The sequence below is a fragment of the Carassius auratus genome, unplaced genomic scaffold (assembly GCF_003368295.1).
Source record: "Carassius auratus strain Wakin unplaced genomic scaffold, ASM336829v1 scaf_tig00020840, whole genome shotgun sequence".
NCBI classification, from domain to species: Eukaryota; Metazoa; Chordata; class Actinopteri; order Cypriniformes; family Cyprinidae; genus Carassius; species Carassius auratus.
This window is the reverse complement of record NW_020525063.1, coordinates 295,933-317,500: the sequence shown is the minus strand read 5'-3', so window position 1 is coordinate 317,500 and position 21,568 is coordinate 295,933. Positions and strand designations below refer to the sequence as shown.

Here is a 21,568-nt window from a genome sequence, read left to right as displayed (position 1 = left end):
GACTCTTTTCTCTTATATTTCTATTTGAGCCAATGCAGACGATCAGGACGAGATCCTGATGGAAATATAAAGAAGTCTTACACTCCAACAGTCTTTTGGAAACAGGGTTTTTTAACCACACAAACAGCACTTCAGCTCGACTGAACAAAGTGTTCATAGAAAGCAGTTCTTACAGGAGACTGAATAAATGAATCTGCTCCAGACCTGATTGTGAAGCAGAACCTGATTGGCTACAGAGAGAACGTGCTACGATTGGTCAGCGGAGTGTGGCTGTTATCTGATTGGCTTGAGCAGACGGTGGGTGGAGTCAAACATTTGAGGATCTTCAGCGTCTTAATGCTAGAAATGTTTCAAAATTGTATTTCTATTTATTTGTCAATATGTTAATTTTTTTCAGATTTTTACATTTGTGGATCATAATCTATTTATTTGGAATTATTCAACAATTCTGTCTGTTTGCACCTAGCTCTATATATGACATCACTGTGCTATAAACACAGTTTTCATCTCTCAGAAGCTGCTTGTCACTGCAGAAGAGTATTTGATGAATCAAGCTGCTAAAGGAGTGTTTTCTGCTTCCTCCTGATCACTTCTGAAGCAGAACAGCAGCGGAGAGCAATGAGGAGACGAGGAGAGAGATCACATGACATCAGCCAATCAAAACAGAGCGCATTTATCAGAAACCCAGCGTTTCTGACACTAATATTCACCTTTTCAACATCAGTCACTGTTTGAGCAAAAACACCCAAACCTTCCGAAATCAAGACACATTTACTGAAGAAGAAACATCACTTCAGATAGAAAGACCTGTTTTCTGAAGAAAAGATAAACATTCTGCTAATGGCAAGAAAACTTTTAACTTTTTATTTTAAGCAAAACCTAAAAAAACTTTTTCAGAAAACAATATTTAAAATGTAAATTGAAAATTGATCTTGATTCAGTAAAGTTTAGATATTTGTTCTAGAAAACAAGACCAAAATCAGAAAATCAGTTTTTTCAGTGAAGTAAACTGAGCACTTCTGAAGTTCTGTGTTTGTGATTCAGAACAAATTCAAGCAGCAGTAAATCTCCAGACTGTGTGCATGTGCTTCTGTTTTACTGTACGCTACACAGCACTGCATCATATTTCGACTGTATTTCACTGTATTACTGTCATAAGATCAAATAAAGCTGGTTTACTTCACATCGGATCATTAAAAGTGTCACGTGTTCAGTGAATGGGTTTCTATACTGAATGAAGGTGAAACATCAATCAAGTGTTTCTGAACTGCAGAATTCACACAAATCTAAAGGCATCAATAATTACTGCAGATTAAATGTTATTATAGTTATTAATATTAGCAGTAGTTGATATCATGATTGTGTCTTGATTGAGAGTGAAATGTGTGAATGTCAGCTTTACTGATCAATGTGTGGAGCGTCTCTTTGCTGCAGCTGCTGCTGATTTAATGAACCAGTTTCTCATGTGACGGGGTTGTTTTTACCTTTTACTCTAATATCTACTGGATTAAAAACACATGTTGGGACTCCTTTAAGATTCTGGCCTGTTCTTCAGGAGAAAATCTCTCATTCAGGAACATTTATTTTAAAGGAGTCAGATTCATTATTAAATATGATCCTTTAGTTGATGATGAAACACTCACCGAGCTTTTCTGCAGTTGATCACAGCTGGTATCAGTCTTCTTCTGCCCTCATCTGATGTGTTGTATTTCATGAGGTTCAGTTCATCCAGCGTCTCCTCTGACATCTGAAGCATGTAGGAGATTGTTGAGCAGTGACCAGGAGAGAGTTTCTCTGAGTGTTTGTCTGATTTCACAAACTCCTGAATCTCTCTGAACAGAGTCTGATCTTTCACTTCCAGCAGACAGAGGAACAGATTGATCGACCGATCAGCTGAGAGAGGATTAGAATCATAGGGATCTTTGATCCTCTCTTTAATGTACCATGTGGTTCTGCTGATGCTCTCTGAGCTGTTCTCTGTGTGTGTCAGTAGATCCTGTAAGAGTCTCTGATTGGACTCCAGTGAGACGCCCAGCAGGAACCGCAGGAACAGATCCAGACGCCCATTCTTACTCTCAAGAGCTTTATCTACTGCTGAAGTTAGTAGATCATACAGAGAGACTTCATCAGAGTAATATCTGTAAGATCCGAATTCATGCAGTGTTTTCTTGTTCTTTGTTAAACAGCAGTAAAGCAGATAGAAAGCAGCGAGAAACTCCTGAACGCTCAGATGAATGAAGCTGTAGACTTTCTCTGATGAATCACAGATTCCTGCTTAAAGATCTCAGTGCAAATCCCAGAATACACCGAGGCGTCAGTGCCGTCTATGCTGCTCTCAATCAGGTCCTCCTCATAGAACATCACATTGCCCTTCATCAGCTGTTTGAAGCCACTTCAGCAAGTTTCACAATCACTTCTCTGTTGGACGGCAGGAGTTTCTCTGGATCTCTCTCTTCATACTTCTGCTTCCTCATGTTGATCTGAATCAGCAGGAAGTGGATGTACATTTCAGTCAGAGTTTGAGGGATTTCTGCTCTCAGATCTTCTTCCAGGAGCTTCTGAAGCACAGTGGATGAGATCCAGCAGAAGACGGGGATGTGGCACATGATGTGGATGCTTCTTGCTCTTCTGATGTGTGAGATGATTCTGCTGGCTTGATGCTCATCACTGATTCTCTTCCTGAAATATTCCTCCTTCTGAGGCTCAGTGAATCCCTGAATTTCTGTCAGACGGTGGATGTATTCGGAGGGGATCTGATTGGCTGCTGCTGGTCTGGAGGTGATCCAGATGAGAGCAGAGGGAAGCAGCTCTCCTTTCATCAGCTTTGACATCAACACAGCCACTGATGAAGTCTCAGTCACATCACAAACTTTCTGAGCATCTGAAAACATCAGTGTGATTCTGCTTTCATCCAGACCATCAAAGATGAACACAACTTTACACTCCTCATAAATCTGTGAGTCCAGATCTTGAAGTTCAGGATGAAAGTCCAGCAGAAGTCTGTGAAGACTGTACTGATAATTTCGGATCAAGTTCAGCTCTCGAAATGGAAGCACAAACATGAAATCTACATCCTGATTGGCTTTTCCCTCGGCCCAGTCCAGAATGAACTTCTGCACAGAGACGGTTTTTTCCGATTCCAGCGATGCCTTTAGTAAGAACAGTCTTGATCTGCTCTTTCTCCTCACATCCTGCTTCAGCGGAGGCTTTAAAGATGTCATTGCAGTAGATTGGAGTGTCTTGTGAGTGTTGTGTTCTGGCTGTTTTCTCCATCTGTAAAACCTCATGTTCTTGATTCACTGCTTCTCTCTCTCCCTCTATGATGTAGAGCTGTGTGTAGATGCTGTTCAGGAGGCTTTCATTCTCCTGGAGTTTCAGTCCCTCACATAATCTCTCATACTTGTTCTTCATGCTGGTTTTGTGCTGCTCTTTGACTCTCTGTAGTTCATCATTCACTGCTTGAGGAGGATCCTGGGCTCGGATCTGATCCTCTCTGATGGGTAACAAACATAAAAACATCTTTGTGAATAAAACATGGAAGGAACAGCAACACATTTAAGAGAGAAGTGTCAGTTTAATATACTCCTGTTATATACAGCATATTTAGATTCAAGGGATAGTTCACCCAAAAATGAAAATGAGAGCTCTCGGACTAAATCTAAAATATCTTAAACTGTGTTCAGAAGATAAACGGAGGTTTTACGGGTGAGTTATTAATGACATAATTTTGCAAATTGGGAGAACTAACCCTTTAAAGTACAACACATTTTCTAGAATATAGGCTACATTTCATGAACTTTATATTTACTACGCTAGTAGTTTTTTGCTGTGGTATCAAAATTGAAATTGAGAATCCTAAAATGTTACTGGTATCTAACATGTTGAGTGTGAAATAATCTTATTTATTAGTATAAAGATAACCTAGATCAAAAACAACTGTTTTATGTTTGTGTGTCAGGGCCAGTAATAATCTGAACATGTGGCCCGACCGGGTGAAAGAGAAGAAACAATCCTTAGCATTGATCTCTGACAAATAAAGTGATTCTAGTTTACTCTGAGTACTCCACGCTCCTTATGTGTGACAATAATACAGACAATAATGATAACAGCAGACAGCAGAAGAGTAAGAGCTTTAAAGGTCATGTTTTTTGTGTTTTTTTGCAGCTTTGATTGTGTTTACAGTGTGCAATATAACATATGTTCATGTTTCGCGTGTAAAAACACAACGTGTATTTTTCACACAATTCACGTATCTGTATACCGCTGTTTTCACTGTCATAAAAACGGGCTGATGACTTCCTTGTTCTATGAAGTCCCTCCTTCAGAAATACGTAATGAGTTCTGATTGGGCCAGCGGTTCCTGTGCTGTGATTCGACAGGAGCTTACAGCACACGTCCCTCCTGGTAACGCGATTGGGCTAGTTTTGAGAAGCAAGTGGGCAGGATTTGTTTTGAAAACCTGGCAATCCTGATCTGAACGCACGTGCTAAAGATGTACGTATAATCACAAAACGCTTTTACTGACGAGATGCACGTGAAAATTGCATTCGATTTTTTTTGCACAGCCCTAACATCTAGTTAACAAAGCTAAACAGCGTTGCCCTTTGTGTAATAAGTTACAGAAACTGTTAAACGCACCAACTTAAATAATAAAATACACTTACAGGCAGGGCTCTGAACCTGTTCAAGGAACGAAAACGACAATATTTGCGGGACAATATTTGCGGGACAATATTTGCGGGACAATATTTGATTGGTGAATGCAGACGTGCGCCGCAAGATATTATTGTGTGCGGGTTGCGGGAAAATAAAGTTATTTGCGGGACGTGGAAATATCTAGCAAAATAAAATTACTAAAAACAGATAAACCTTTATTTCTAATAGACTAAAATAAAATAAAATAGACTTTGTGGAATGGTAGGATGCTGATGAAACCATGGACAGCGACGTGTAATTCCATTCCGAAATAGCGAGAGATCCAGTGGTGGAAAAGGCGATATCAAGAGTTTCCACGCCATGTGGGTTACTCTGTATTCCAGCTCCCAGCGCACCATTGGAGAGGGCTTCAGTAATTGCGGTCGCATAAGTGCACAGAGACGGATTAATCTGAAGCCTCATCAATGAACAACATGCTATTCCTGCATGGACTACATTAGTAGTAGTCTACAATTATTTTTTAATTCCATTTATTTTTAATTATTTATTTATTTTGCTAAATATTTAAAATTGGTCTATTTTTTAATTGAGGAAAAATGATTTTTTTTGTTTGTTTAATGTTTGAGGAAAAGAAGGCATTCTTAAGCAGTATAGGCTGATTTTCCTTTGAACATGAAATAAATCCAGGTGTATTATTATTATATAATGCATTAGGCTATACTACCTAATAGGTATATTTTTTATTTACATTTCTTACTTTTTTAATGTATTTCTATGTTCTATGTTCTAAGTTCCATGTTCGTTCCTTTCATCCATTTAATTAAACGCAAATAAAACGAAACATTTGTTTCTTTTTTAAATTTATATTCAACAGGGGAGCAATTGAAAAAATAACAGAGTAGCAGGCAGAATATGCAATGCATTAAAAAAAAAAACGTATACTTTACCCGCGGGATTTTGCAGGCGGTAGCGGGAGGAAACTTGATCGTTCGCGCGCGGATAAAATCTTGCGGTAGCGGGATAAAATCCATCCCGCGCAGGTCTCTACACTGAAGCGCCAGCATGCTTAGCCTTTCCTGCCCAACCGAGGACCGCAGCTCTCCTTTGATTATTCCCAACTTTGAGAAGCTCCGCTCGCCAGAGTCACTGGACACCATCACGCACAGATAGATGGGCTAACCAATTTCGACATATGGAAACGTCTGAGAAAGATTTAACGATGACAAAAGCTCGTACAAGCTCTGCTGATTCGTTCACAGTCACCGGTTTCTGAGTGCAGCAAACTCAGATCAGCTGATTTTGACCGATTAATAATCAGTTAAACGTTTTAAAAAGTCATTTATTTATTTTCAGTAAATTATCAAAATATTTAAAAAGGTTTTCCTGCTTGGTTAATATATATATATATATATATATATATATATATATATATATATATATATATATATATATATATATATATGAGAGAGATAGAGAGAGAGAGAGAGAGAGAGAGATAGAAACTATATAAGTTTTTTAGAGAAAAAAAATTATTTCATTCAGAAATAGACATAATACAGACACAAAATGTTTACAAACATTAGGCTATTTTTTATAATAATTTGTTATTCAAATACATGGCGAATACGGAAACTTTGATTTTGTGTCGAATGAGAAACCCAACCTTGGTTTCAGTTTCGTTTTAGTCTAAATTAATTAGTTTTGGTTTGTCGTTAATGTTGCTATAGCTTCTTATATTTGTAATTCTTGTTCTTTTCTAAATACTGTTAATTGAAATTATTTTGTTGTGGAGTGAGGGGAACTAAAATAGCCAGCGGAGCTTCACAAATTTCCCAGAAGCTGAAGTTTTCATTTGATATTAACCTCAAAATAATTATTGAATGAAATTTGGAGTCCGACTGTCAGACGCATATACAGCGTTACTGATTATACATTTACTATTATTCTATATTCTTTATATTAAATAACATTTTAGCATCCAGATACTTCGTGAACATGGAAACATTTGGATTCGTACCGAATGAGAGAGGTAGCTTCAGCTTCAGCTTACATTCATTTGTTTTTGGATTGAAGTTTTTATAGTATAAACTTTAGAGGATTTGATTTGAAGAGAAACTAATAACTGTTTTTATAATGGTTTTAAACATTTTGCTTTAGACTACAGGCATTTTAGCCTTCATTATTTCGGAAAGTAATAGGGCTAATAAAATGCAATGTGAGCCGTGACTTACGTTTTTTTTACTCTCAAAACGCAATCTTATACAAGTGTTTTTTTTTTTAACAATGCAGCAAACATTTTAGAATATCTTACAAATACTTTTAAAATGTTGATAGTTTTTTTTTTTTTTTTTTTTTTTTTTAAGTAGGCCTACATTTGGACAAAATCTGGTGCAAGCTGTAAACTATCTGTATTTTTTCCTTTTTTGAGTAAGGAAAGGCTATACTTTATAATTATTATTAAATTATTATTATTATTAGGGAAATTATAGGCAAATAATATCGTTTTAAAAAAAATAACGTTATAAACCGGTATTTTTTCCTCCCGAACTGGTTTCGGAACGGTAATGATATCAGAGGAACGCAGAACAGAACCGTTAAAATATTGATTCTGCTCGGAGTGAACCGACTGAATTTTTTTTTCGTTTTCAAAGCCCTGCTTACAGGTTGTGGTCCATAAACAACACCTTCTCCAGACAAAGAGGGAACTGCTCCATCTTTCAAGAATAATCTTTGTGCGAATCCGGCGTTAAACTGATTGAGATTGAGGAAGTTGTCCTCAGCAAAATGTGCTGCACATAGTTTTACATGTGGATTATAATTTTCGGGAAATGAGTTAAACATAAATTGTAACCATTAATCTCCAAGTACAGCGTCCCTGGGAAGCCCAAACAAAGATGATTGTACTCCGAGATGAAAATAACAGCGTTTCAACAACATGGCAAACACAAACACAGCTCTTCCTCTTCTCTGTCGAAGCGCAACAAGACCACGCCACAACAACATTACACAATAACTAAAGTTTAAAACATGGGATCACGAAGAACGGGACTTTTAATAATGTCTCACAGTAGGATACCAAGCTGGATGGAGTCTCACCTGGGGTCAGAGGTCACTGGTTCAGCACTGAGTTTAGGAGGAACTCCCATGGATGCATCACTCTTCAGAGACACACCGCTGGGATCTGGAGATGAAGATCTCTCACTCTTCCTCCTGGTGACTCTAAAATATAATTATTCATATACATCTTCAAACAGTAATAAACACAACACAATTAGTTCAGATGATGTATGATGTTGTGTGAGTCAATCTATTGTCTCCAGTACAGGACAGTGTCTCACCTGGGGTCAGAGGTCACTGGTTCAGCACTGAGTTTAGGAGGAACTCCCATGGATGCATCACTCTTCAGAGACACATCGCTGGGATCTGGAGATGAAGATCTCTCACTCTTCCTCCTGGTGACTCTAAAATATAATTATTCATATACATCTTCACACAGTAATAAACACAACACAATTAGTTCAGATGATTTATGATGTTGTATGAGTTGGTCTATTGTCTCCAGTACAGGACAGTGTCTCACCTGGGGTCAGAGGTCACTGGTTCAGCACTGAGTTTAGGAGGAACTCCCATGGATGCATCACTCTTCAGAGACACATCGCTGGGATCTGGAGATGAAGATCTCTCACTCTTCCTCCTGGTGACTCTAAAATATAATTATTCATATACATCTTCACACAGTAATAAACACAACACAATTAGTTCAGATGATTTATGATGTTGTATGAGTTGGTCTATTGTCTCCAGTACGAGACAGTGTCTCACCTGGGGTCAGAGGTCACTGGTTCAGCACTGAGTTTAGGAGGAACTCCCATGGATGCATCACTCTTCAGAGACACACCGCTGGGATCTGGAGATGAAGATCTCTGACTCTTCCTCCTGCTGACTCTAAAATATAATTATTCATATACATCTTCAAACAGTAATAAACACAACACAATTAGTTCAGATGATGTATGATGTTTTGTGAGTCAATCTATTGTCTCCAGTACAGGACAGTGTCTCACCTGGGGTCAGAGGTCACTGATACAGCACTGCATTGTTACTAAGGACATAGCATCTGATCACTTCTGTATTTTCTTTGATATATTGATCTCTGCTACAACTGAATCTAGATCTGTCTCTGTCAGAAGGAGATGCATTAACGAGAACACAAGTGAACTATTTATGGAGGCTATATCTTTAACATCAAGCATTTCTGCAGACTCTGTTGATATTCTCCTTGATTCCTTCAACTCAAAAGTTAAGAATGTTATTGATGATATTGCTCCAATAATAGTCAGTAAGAAAACAGACAGAAATCAGTTTGGAGAAGATCGACAGCAGTTCAGACTATGAAAAGACAATGCAGAAAAGCAGAGCGGATGTGGAGGAAGACGAAACTTGAAATTCACTATAGCATCTATAAAGACATCCTTCATGCTTTTAATGTGAAACTAGCCACAGCTAGAGAGAACTTCTTCTCAAACCTTATAAACAGTAACTTAAATAACACTCGTACTCTTTTTGCCACTGTTGAGAGACTGACAAACCCCCCAAGTCAGATTCCCAGTGAAATGCTCTCAGACAGCAAATGCAATGAGTTCTTTTCTGAGAAGATCATCAATATCAAGAAGGCGATTGGCACATCCTCAAGTAATGCAGAGGTCAGACAGATTTGGACACAATATCAAAAAGATACTATGTCTATTTTTGAAAACATTGATAGCAAAATTCTGGAAGACATAGTGCAGCAACTAAAATCATCAACCTGTTGTCTTGACACACTTCCCACATCTTTTTTCAAAAGTGTGCTTAACTGCTTAAAAGCAGATCTCTTAGAAGTGGTGAATGCCTCACTTCTTTCTGGGACATTTCCAAACTCCCTAAAAACTGCAGCTGTTAAGCCCCTCCTGAAAAAGAGCGATCTTGATAACACCATTTTGAGCAATTTTAGACCAATATCTAATCTTCCTTTTATAGGCAAAATTATAGAAAAGGTAGTTTTTAATCAGCTGAACAAATACTTAAACTCAAATGGATACCTGGACAATTTTCAATCTGGTTTCGACCGCATCACAGCACAGAGACAGCACTCATTAAGATAATAAATGATATTTGCTTAAATTGTGACTCTGGCAAAATATCGGTGCTGGTATTGCTAAATCTCAGTGCTGCGTTTGACACTGTCGATCATAACATACTACTAGATAGACTGGAAAACTGGGTCGGGCTTTCTGGGATGGTACTCAAATGGTTCAGATCATACTTAGAAGGGAGAGGCTATTATGTGAGTACAGGAGAGCATAAGTCTAAGTGGACGTCCATGACATGCGGAGTCCCACAAGGCTCAATTCTTGCACCGCTCTTGTTTAGCCTGTATATGCTTCCACTAAGTCAAATAATGAGAAAGAACCAAATTGCCTATCACAGCTATGCTGATGATACCCAGATTTACCTAGCCTTATCTCCAAATGACTACAGCCCCATTGACTCCCTCTGCAAATGCATTGATGAAATTAATAGTTGGACGTGCCAGAACTTTCTTCAGTTAAACAAGGAAAAAACTGAAGTCATTTCATTTGGAAACAAAGATGAAGTGTTCAAGGTGAATGCATACCTTAACTCTAGGGGTCATACAACAAAAAATCAAGTCAGGAATCTTGGTGTGATTCTGGAGACAGATCTTAGTTTCAGTAGTCATGTCAAAGCAGTAACTAAATCAGCATACTATCATTTAAAAAACATTGCAAGAATTAGATGTTTTGTTTCCAGCCAAGACTTGGAGAAACTAGTTCATGCCTTTATCACCAGCAGGGTGGATTATTGTAATGGGCTCCTCACCGGCCTTCCCAAAAAGAGCATTAGACAGCTGCAGCTCATCCAGAACCAGAAGATCTGAGCATATCACACCAGTCCTCAGGTCCTTACACTGGCTTCCAGTTACATTTAGGATTGATTTTAAAGTACTTTTACTCGTATATAAGTCACTATAGACCTAGGATCGAAATATATTGCAGACATGTTCACTGAATATAAACCTAACAGAGCACTCAGATCACTAGGATCAAGTCAGTTAGAAATACCAAGGGTTCACACAAAACAAGGGGAGTCCTCCTTTAGTTACTATGCTGCCCACAGTTGGAATCAGCTTCCAGAAGAGATCAGATGTGCTAAAACACTAGTCACATTTAAATCTAGACTTAAAACTCATCTGTTTAGCTGTGCTTTTATTGAATGAGCACTGTGCTATGTCCAAACAGATTGCACTATGTTTTCACTGTTTATTTTATTTTATGTAAAATCATTTTCTAACTGTTTTAAATTCATTTTAAATAAGTAAAAAAATTTATAATTTTCAAAGTTTTAAAATTGCTTGATTTATTCTTGTTATTATTTTTCTTACTTTCTTTTATGTAAAGCACTTTGAATTACCATCGTGTACGAAATGTGCTTGCCTTGCCTTGCCTTACATCTTCAAACAGTAATAAACACAACACAATTAGTTCAGATGATGTATGATGTTGTGTGAGTCAGTCTCTTGTCTCCAGTACAGGACAGTGTCTCACCTGGGGTCAGAGGTCACTGGTTCAGCACTGAGTTTAGGAGGAACTCCCATGGATGCATCACTCTTCAGAGACACACCGCTGGGATCTGGAGATGAAGATCTCTGACTCTTCCTCCTGGTGACTCTAAAATATAATTATTCATATACATCTTCAAACAGTAATAAACACAACACAATTAGTTCAGATGATGTATGATGTTGTGTGAGTCAATCTATTGTCTCCAGTACAGGACAGTGTCTCACCTGGGGTCAGAGGTCACTGGATCAGCACTGGGGTCAGAGGTCACTGGTTCAGCACTGAGTTTAGGAGGATACTTCATGGATGCATCACTCTTCAGAGACACACCGCTGGGATCTGGAGATGAAGATCTCTCCCTGATCTACATGATGAAGAACTGATTTGAGGTCTGTCAATGAAAAAACAAAACAAATAACAGAAACACTTTGACCACATCAGAGGAGGAACTCAGTGCTCATGTGTTTGTTGAAAATGAAGACGAAACAGAAAGCATGAATCTCTGTTCAGAGACGACAAATCTTCACTGTTTAGAAAGATGTGTTTTTATAGTATCAGACCAGAGTTAAATACATCACCATCACTTACTCCTAGTTTCTCTTTAGAAGTAATATTTGTACAGAGAACATTCTTAGTAATAATGGACTGAGAAATGGTGAGCTTTAGGGATCGACCGATATGGATATTTTAGTGCCGATACCGACATTTCTCCATCAGCCTTAACCGATGACAGATACGGGCTGCCGATTTTCTTGAGCCTATACTGCTTTTTCTCACTCAATTTACATCATAAAAATGACACGATTTTACCAAAATGTCTCAATTTAAAAAAGGAACATTTATTGAAATTAATATGGATGGGTGTACTGCATATGGTTAACTGTGCATTGGTAATAGGCTTCATCAACATCTACAACACATTTAAATAATTTAAGAAAACAATACACCTAAAAAAAAATAGCGATTGAAATAAAGTGCTTGATTTGTAACGTAAGACTGCCATGGTTTACATTTTTATACATAAAATAAAATAAATTTATGAATGAGACTGAATTAATTATATAAATAAAGATGCCTATTAAACCTTTGTAATTTATATATTACTAGACACAATTTAGAAATACATAGGCCTACACTTTATTGGCTGTATAACTGGCGAAGATGACGCAGAGCTCAGTCTGCAGGTAGAGATGGAGGCGGCAAGAGAAAAGGTGAAGGCAATGCTATTTGGGGAGCAATGCTATTTTTGGTCAAACCTGATTTTGACAACTTCATTAAGTTTTGTTTCATAGAAAAATCTTTTTAAAAGATTTTTGTTTTGTATAAATTATATCTTAATTTTAATCAATTTTTTATCAATCAATTGCAAAGCAAATATATAGCAGACAACATAATGAAGCGCCGGCACGATCACTTGCATTGCATGTGAACTGGAGGATGCCAAAACTGAGCTTGTGCCTCACAGATTTGAGAAATATATGCTATATATTAGAGAAAGCTTGAAATGACAACTTTTAAATGAAAATATTCAAACCAAAATAAATGTGCATTTCTCTCTGGGGTTCATGGCGAGACTGCATAGTCAACTTCATCTTTTCAGCGACACAGAAAACACCAGTTTATTACTAAACAATTAAAAGACTCCTTGCATATTTTGGAACCAGCAGGCCATTCTGGGTTGAGCGAGACCCCACGGAATGAGTGAATATTCAGAACTGGGCTCTCCGCTCACGAGCTCTGATCAGAACAAACCCGAACCTCACTGTCTGCTAAACTTACAGAAACATAGCCACACTAGACTATTTTAGTACAAATTATGAACTTATTGTTTTTTTTTTTTGCCTAGTTCCTACATCTATGGCCCAATGACGCTACAATGATTATTTACTGCTTTAAAAAAAATGCGGGTCAGGAAGCGGCTTCACTGTCTGTTGGAACGCGATGAGCGATCCAGTCATATATAGATCAGTGCTGCTAACGCATTTTCGTTTCTTCTTCACTGCTCTAAACAGGGGTTGCTTATGGCAACACAGCACAACTTCCTGTGTTTGCAATGCATTCTGAGCAGCGAAGAAGAACCGTGCAGCGGTTAGGCAAAGCTAACGGTCATAACTAGGTCTTGAAAATGGTATCGGATCGGTATATGGGTTCATGTACTCGCCGATGCCAGAATTTGTTGTGGTATCTGTGATATTTCCGATACTAGTATCGGAATTGGAACAACTCTACTTTGAACTGAGAAACAGTCTGACCATAAAGTCTAGCACAGAAAGAGGAGCTCGTCACTGCACTCGGTTACATCTACATCATTTTAAACTGCGTCAAAACAACTCCCTCAAATATCCGTTAAAGTGTGAAGAGTTTAACACGATAGCGACATTCTACAATAATACATGATATTAGAAGCTGAGGACTCATCTTACCGTGGTTTGTGATATCTGAAGTCAAGGATTTTAAGTCTTTTGAATGCGTGTTTACTCTCGAGTCTCGCTCATTCATTAAACCCATGTTCTACAAATATTTAATTAAAGCTGCTCTGTTATTACTTCTCTTTTCTTGGTTTAACAGGTGTCTCAAATTAATGTCACTGTCCTCTTTCCTCTGAACCTCTTTTAATAGCTTTCCTCTATCGTCTTTAACCCTCTGGAGTCTAAGGGTATTTTTGGGGCCTGGAGAAGTTTTGTCATGCCCTGATATTTTTGCTTTTTTCAGTTTCTTATAAATATCTTAATGGGTAAAGTCTAATATCACTGTAATCAGCACAAACTGGGCTATAATAATATGTGAAATGCATGCATGTACATTATTGTATTTTTGAGAAAAAAAATGTTATGCATGGTTAGTGAAAAACTAAAAATGTTAAATCACTTGAATAAGGCAATAAAACACATACAGAACATTGGTTCCCGGGACTGTTGAGAACTGGAGCTTGTAGCCTAGAATTTTTCTTTCTGAATGATGTGAAAATCATCTTGTTTACTCACTCACAGAAAACAATATATTGATTTTAATTTTCTAAGACACTTTTTGTTGGTAAAAGTCATATGGGAGTAGGTGTCAACTATCATGAATATCATTGTGATTTACACCTGAGAAGACAAAGGCCTGCATAATGAGCCTCCCATTCAACTGTGCCACTCTGAGGGAGGACTTACAAGAAAGAATGTGAGAACAAAATAAAAGTATATAATTTTATGTTTGTAGTTTATTAAGAATATATTTAATTATCCCACAACATAAATTAATATCCACTTGGGGGAGCAGTTAAACAGTTTATTAGGGACAATCAAAGCTGACTTTTTGGCATCCTTACTTCAGTCACACAATCCTTCAGAAATCCTTTTAACAATCTTATAATAAACCCCATTTATTATTATTATCATTATTATTATTATTATTAATGTTGAAAAGAGCTGAGAATATTTTTCAGGTTTTTTTAGGAGGAATAAATCGAAAGAACTGCATTGTTTTTACATTTGTTAGAGTTATCTCTATTTGTCACATTTATATTATTTACATCAAGCTTTTGAATGGTATAGTATTGTATTTTGTTATTGAAACTTCATAATGTTTCACTTGATTATACATTTAGTCAGGAATTATAGTTTGGAAAAATTATTTGGAAAAAGTCTAACTAGTAAAATGTTTACACTTTATGTGAAAACTAGTATAAATAAATAAAAAGAGACTTACTCATGTTTATGATCCCTGTTGAATAAAGTGCTTCATTCTTTTTTCTGAGGAAATCCATTTCTCAAATCCTCAACCACATCACATCTTTTTGGGGTGAATTGTGTCTTATTCCTCTCATCGCGAAGCAAACAGTAAAATAAAATAAAAACTTGAAGAACAGTCTGGCTGCTTTTTCTTCTGTGTGGGCGTATTCAAGCGCGCGCTTCAGTTTGAATCTGAATAGCGCGTTAAGCGCGGGGGCGTGGTCACATTAGATATAATGAAGGGAGATATGAAAAACAGACATTGCGTTGTTTTCATATGGATTACTTTATCTCAGAATATTTGTTTTCGGCAGGACTTGTTTAGTTTAAAAGTAGACATTTCAGGCTTTCTATAGATATCTCTCTCATGTCTCTTTGTTGAGTATTCACTGAGTTACAGTTCATTTTAATGACGTGTTTGTAAATGAAGATCAGAGCACACAAAGGCTGCAGACAGCACACCTTGTTTGTTATCTTTATTTATAAGTGCACAAAGGTTCTTTGTTATTATGTCTGTATCCAAAAAAAACTAGACCCTTTACAGATTCGATTGATGTATTGCTCTTATCTGTATGATTAAAACTGAGAGTGTAATTTAAGTTCTTTTCAGGGTTATCAGGAGAAAAATGACTCAAAACGCATATATGCGTTAATCGACTCGAAAGGGTTAAACTTTTCACAATACATGATAACTGTCACGATCATTAGTTGGAGTGCCCATGATCTTCAGTAGAGGGCACTCCACTCAGGACTCATTCAGAACTCCATTTCCCATCCTGCCTCATTCCTGGTTCTGATTGCACACACACACCTGCACCTCATTTCAGCTAATAAACACACACACACACACACACACACACAAACATAAGCAGGACACTCACTCCACCAGGGATATCATAGAATATGGTCTTTTGTTGTGTGGCTCTTTGTTCACGGTGGGTGAGGTGGAGGACAGCATTGAAGCCCCAAAGTCTCTCCACAAAATGGCTGCCAGCCCGGAGACTGTTCACAAAATGGCCGCCAGCCCAGCGTCACTGCACAAGATGGCCACCAGCCCAGCGCTACTGCACAAGATGGCCGCCAGCCCAGAAACTTCATGAGTCAAGTCAGTTCCCTATTGACTTCCTAGAGTCAAGTCAGGTCCCCGTTGATCAGGTCCCTGGTGATTTCCCAGAACCTAGTCAGGTCACCGTTGATCAGGTCCCTGTTGATTTCCCAGAGTCTAGTCAGGTCAACGTTGATCAGGTCCCTGTTGATTTCCCAGAGTCTAGTCAGGTCACCGTTGATCAGGTCCCTGTTGATTTCCCAGAGTCTAGTCAGGTCAACGTTGATCAGGTCCCTGTTGATTTCCCAGAGTCTAGTCAGGTCAACGTTGATCAGGTCCCTGTTGATTTCCCAGAGTCTAGTCAAGTCACCGTTGATCAGGTCCCTTTTGATTTCCCAGAGTCTAGTCAAGTCACCGTTGATCAGGTCCCTTTTGATTTCCCAGAGCCTAGTCAGGTCACCGTTGATCAGGTCCCTGTTGATTTCCTAGAGTCAAGTCAGGTCCCCGTTGATCAGGTCCCTGTTGATTTCCCAGAGTCTAGTCAGGTCAACGTTGATCAGGTCCCTGTTGATTTCCCAGAGCCTAGTCAGGTCACCGTTGATCAGGACCCTGTTGATTTCCCAGAGTCTAGTCAAGTCACCGTTGATCAGGTCCCTGTTGATTTCCCAGAGTCTAGTCAAGTCACCGTTGATCAGGTCCCTTTTGATTTCCCAGAGTCTAGTCAAGTCACCGTTGATCAGGTCCCTTTTGATTTCCCAGAGCCTAGTCAGGTCACCGTTGATCAGGTCCCTGTTGATTTCCTAGAGTCAAGTCAGGTCCCCGTTGATCAGGTCCCTGTTGATTTCCCAGAGTCTAGTCAGGTCAACGTTGATCAGGTCCCTGTTGATTTCCCAGAGCCTAGTCAGGTCACCGTTGATCAGGACCCTGTTGATTTCCCAGAGTCTAGTCAGGTCAACGTTGATCAGGTCCCTGTTGATTTCCCAGAGTCTAGTCAAGTCACCGTTGATCAGGTCCCTTTTGATTTCCCAGAGTCTAGTCAAGTCACCGTTGATCAGGTCCCTTTTGATTTCCCAGAGCCTAGTCAGGTCACCGTTGATCAGGTCCCTGTTGATTTCCTAGAGTCAAGTCAGGTCCCCGTTGATCAGGTCCCTGTTGATTTCCCAGAGTCTAGTCAGGTCAACGTTGATCAGGTCCCTGTTGATTTCCCAGAGCCTAGTCAGGTCACCGTTGATCAGGACCCTGTTGATTTCCCAGAGTCTAGTTAGGTCACCGCTGACCATCCAGAGTTAGGTCAAGTCACCGCTGACCGTCCAGAGTCTGGTCAAGTCACCTCTAACACCCAAGAGTCAAGTAAAACAATAGTTAAACTTCATGAGTCAAGTCAAGTCACCAATGATCTTCATGTGCCAAGTCAGGTCACCAACGATCTTCATGTGCCAAGTCAGGTCACCAACGATCTTCATGTGCCGAGTCAAGACACCGTTGATCTTCACGAAACTAAGTCAAGTCACCAATGACCTTCATGAGCCTAGTCAAGTCACCAATGACCTTCATGAGCCTAGTCAAGTCACCAATGACCTTCATGAGCCAAGTCAAGTCACTGTTGATCTTCAGGAACTAAGTCAAGTCACCAATGACCTTCATGAGCCAAGTCAAGTCACTGTTGCTCTTCAGGAACTAATTAACGGTCATGTTAGTCAAAGACATTTTAGCAAAAAAAAATCGCTAATAGTTGCTAACGTCATATCATTACCACAGCATATGTCTGATCAGGACAATAACTTCCGTAGACATTGATGGGGGCTAATCCCCCCAATAATTAGAAATAGCTAAACCATTTTCTCAAATATTGCCTATTCGAGATAGAAAGAGAGAGCGAAATGGAAGTTGCATGTATTCGCGTCTATGCGTTTATCTTTTTAAAATGAGTTTACTTAAAAAAAGCGATTGTATCCTCTCGTCGCTGGAAAATATTTAAACTGTATTTAATAAAATTTGTGGGGCAGCGTTGACAAGTTTATTTTCTCCTGGATGTGTGAGCTGCGTGATTTCTGATGTGTGTGTGTGTCAATAAGCAGCTCATTAATAAAGAACGATAATTTTAGGCTCCAATGCACACCAGTATATGTGTGTATTGAATGAGCTAGACGACGTATGATGACGTGTGATGTCATGGTAGTGGTGTCCCAATCCTTAGGGGAATATTTTTTAGGGGAAGGGGAAGGGGTATAAAATAGAATTGGGATTGGGCCTTTATCTTCACGAAATAAGTCAAGTCGCAGCTGATCTTCATGAAGCCAGTCAAATCACCACGGATCTACCAGAGCCTTGTCACGTCTCAGCCGAACTCCCAGAGCCTCGTCACGTCTCAGCCGAACTCCCACTGCCTTGTCACATCTCAGCCTTACTTCCAGAGCTCTCGTCCTATCCTGTCACGACCATGAAGGCCGTCTATGAGCTCTCATTCGTTCCGGTCATGGCTATGGAGGCCATCCACCAACTCTCTGTCTGTCCTGTCAGGGCCACGGAGGTCTTCCATGAGGCCAGTTTAGACCCGTTTATGTTCTCGGTTTCAGTTCCACCTGACCAGACTTGCTCTCCTGTGCCATCGAATCCACTGTGGTGGTTCTCTGCTCTGCCCTGGTGGGCTTCTGTCTCCTCTGCTCATCTATGGTGGTCTTCTGCTCCACCCTGGTGGGCTTCTGTCCCATCTTCTCGGCTGTGGTGGTCCACTGCTCCGCCCTGGTGGGCTTCTGTCCCGTATTCTCGGCTGTGGTGGTCCTCTGCTCCGCCCTGGTGGGCTTCTGTCCCGTCTTCTCGGCTGTGGTGGTCCTCTGCTCCGCCCTGGTGGGCTTCTGTCCCGTCTTCTCGGCTGTGGTGGTCCTCTGCTCCGCCCTGGTGGGCTTCTGTCCCGTCTTCTCGGCTGTGGTGGTCCACTGCTCCGCCCTGGTGGGCTTCTGTCCCGTCTGCTCGGCTGTGGTGGTCCTCTGCTCCACCCTGGTGGGCTTCTGTCTCCTCTGCTCATCTATGGTGGTCTTCTGCTCCACCCTGGTGGGCTTCTGTCCCGTCTTCTCGGCTGTGGTGGTCCTCTGCTCCGCCCTGGTGGGCTTCTGTCCCGTCTTCTTGACTGTGGTGGTCCTCTGCTCCGCCCTGGTGGGCTCCAGCTCCACCTGCTCCGCTCCACCCTGGCGGGCGCTTGTTCCCGAGTTAAACCCTATTCCTGAGTTAAACCCATGGTTAGGCCCAAGAAGGATGCTCCAGGAAGGGCTTCTGATCTCCAAGTTAGGCCCAGGAAGGATGCTGTTTCCCATGTCAGGTCCAGGAAGGGCTCCTGATCTCCATGTTAGGCCCAGGAAGGGCTCCAGTTCCGCTTTCTCTGCCCCGGTCCCTTGCCACTGCACTTCCACATGCACCTCCGTCCCTCCCCCTGTTCTGCCTCCGCTCCACTGCCCTCCTAGATTGTTTTGATCGTCTGGAAGGCGCTCCATTGGGGGGGGGGGTGGCTATGTCACGATCATTAGTTGGAGTGCCCATGATTAGGGCTGTGACGGTGGCTGATTTTTTACTACCGTGGTAGTCATGGACCAGCAATTTATATATATATATTAGTGTCAAAATCTGGTTGTTAACGAAGGCGATAATTTTTTTTCCAGTTTAACGTATTTAAATTATTTTACGTAGGGGCGGGGATGGCCACCCACTCACAACTGCTGCTTCTGTCACTTTTTCTTAAGACAAGAAGTGAATTTATTCTGTCGCAGAATGACTGAACAGGAGACGTTTTAGACACGCGCTCCACTTCACTTTAGCATCAGGTGCAAGTTAAGCAGGCGCGGACGGTCCTGTGCTCAAAGTCCCCGGTGCGTGCTTCCTTTGTGCGTATCCTTTCATATCAAACTGCGAAATAAACTATGTGCAAGCAGTGTCGTGGTCAGTTAATTCATGGAATTACCAAAAAAGGTGATTAAAGCGGACTTAAACTGTGCATGTAATATATTTTATATATATTATATACAGGATATATTTATGGCCTAATGGTTAGAGGGTTGGACTCCCACTCGAAGGGTTGTGGGTTCTAGTCTCGGGCCGGACGGAATTGTGGGTGGGGGGAGTGCATGTACAGTTCTCTCTCCACCTTCAATACCATGACTTAGGTGCCCTTGAGCAAGGTATCGAACCCCCAACTGCTCCCCGGGCGCTGCAGCATAAATGGCTGCCCACTGCTCTGGGTGTGTGCTCACAGTGTGTGTGTGTGTGTGTGTGTGTGTTCACTGCTCTGTGTGTGTGCATTTCGGATGGGTTAAATGCAGAGCACAAATTCTGAGTATGGGTCACCATACTTGGCTGAATGTCACTTCACTTTCACTTCACTTTCACTTTCACTTTCACTATATGTATGCACGTCTAGAAATCAGCCCAGCACTGTCTCACTCATCTAACACATCCTATATAACTCGTCAGTTAGTGTTTATTTGAGAACTTCTGTCAGTGAATGCCGCCTGCAAAACACTAAAATAAATATCAAATAAATAATTCAGTTAAACAAGAAAGTAGCCTAAATAAGAAATTAAATACACCCTGTCTTAGGCCGGTGACACACTGGCTGCTTGGCATCTCTGCTGCGTGTCAGGAGCGTGGCGGCTGCCTCGCATTTTCTGTGTCTTTACACATCAGAATCGTGCCTGACGCGGCGCTGGCGCGCTGCTGCTACTGTAGGTGACATAGAGGGAGGCCGCCGACAGACCAGGATCTTGTCCTCATGACAACAATATCAACTTTTTTTAAAAACACCTACACCTACAGATAAAAGACACCGTCAACATTATTGATGGCAAAATAGACTATGTTTGATAGGTGCAATATTTGAAAATCGATAATTATTTATTTATTTTTTAAATTACATTATATCTGAATTTATGTCAACCTATAGACTTTCCAATATTAAAAAGTCATGAATTAATATGTATTTGTGTACAAAAATGACATATAAACATATTTTCCTATTATATTTTGCCTGGAAACGTTTCCAACACGCGCACGTCGTGTGAAAAATAGGCGTCGGTTCTATTTCTAGCATGCACGTGTTTTCCGCTCACACAGGCAGTCTGCAAGCTCTAACCTGTTAACATGGGAGCCGAATTAAAAACAGACACGCCATGCAGCTGAGACGCTTGCGCCACGCATCCAGTGTGTCGCCGGCCTTACGGACGCAAGCAACGCAGCGCGACAAAATACTCATTATAATCAGTAATGATACACTGGATGCAGCACAACACGACATGATAAATCCCCCGTCCGGTCTGTGATGCAGGCTACTGACACATAGTTCAAATGTCCTGTATAGACACTAGACAGACTAAACCTGTCGCAACGCAGTTGTGTTGCATCCGGTTTACTTTTCCGCCACCAAGCAAGCTCAATAGCTAACTCCTCGTCTGCACGCGATCTCTTTGAGATAGGATTCGTTGCCATATTTCTTGTTACCATCGTTTATTCATCGCTGTCTCGTTTGTATTTGGCCAGTTTGGAGA

The 21,568-nt window shown here is 40.3% G+C and overlaps 1 protein-coding gene across 1 annotated transcript in view; it reads right to left on the bottom strand.

Annotated features, from left to right (window-relative positions):
• Positions 1-3,303: 3,303 nt before the first annotated feature.
• Positions 3,304-21,568, bottom strand: part of LOC113076630 (mediator of DNA damage checkpoint protein 1-like) — a gene marked incomplete at its 3' end in the record, with an annotated part of 28,726 nt that continues 10,461 nt past the window's right edge. The window contains exons 2-8 of the mRNA XM_026249321.1: positions 11,504-11,667; positions 11,262-11,384; positions 8,479-8,601; positions 8,237-8,359; positions 7,995-8,117; positions 7,753-7,875; positions 3,304-3,493 (exon numbers count right to left, since the gene is read on the bottom strand). Coding sequence (XP_026105106.1) covers positions 3,304-3,493; positions 7,753-7,875; positions 7,995-8,117; positions 8,237-8,359; positions 8,479-8,601; positions 11,262-11,384; positions 11,504-11,580 — 882 coding nt within the window. The remainder of the gene's footprint in view (positions 3,494-7,752; positions 7,876-7,994; positions 8,118-8,236; positions 8,360-8,478; positions 8,602-11,261; positions 11,385-11,503; positions 11,668-21,568) is intronic.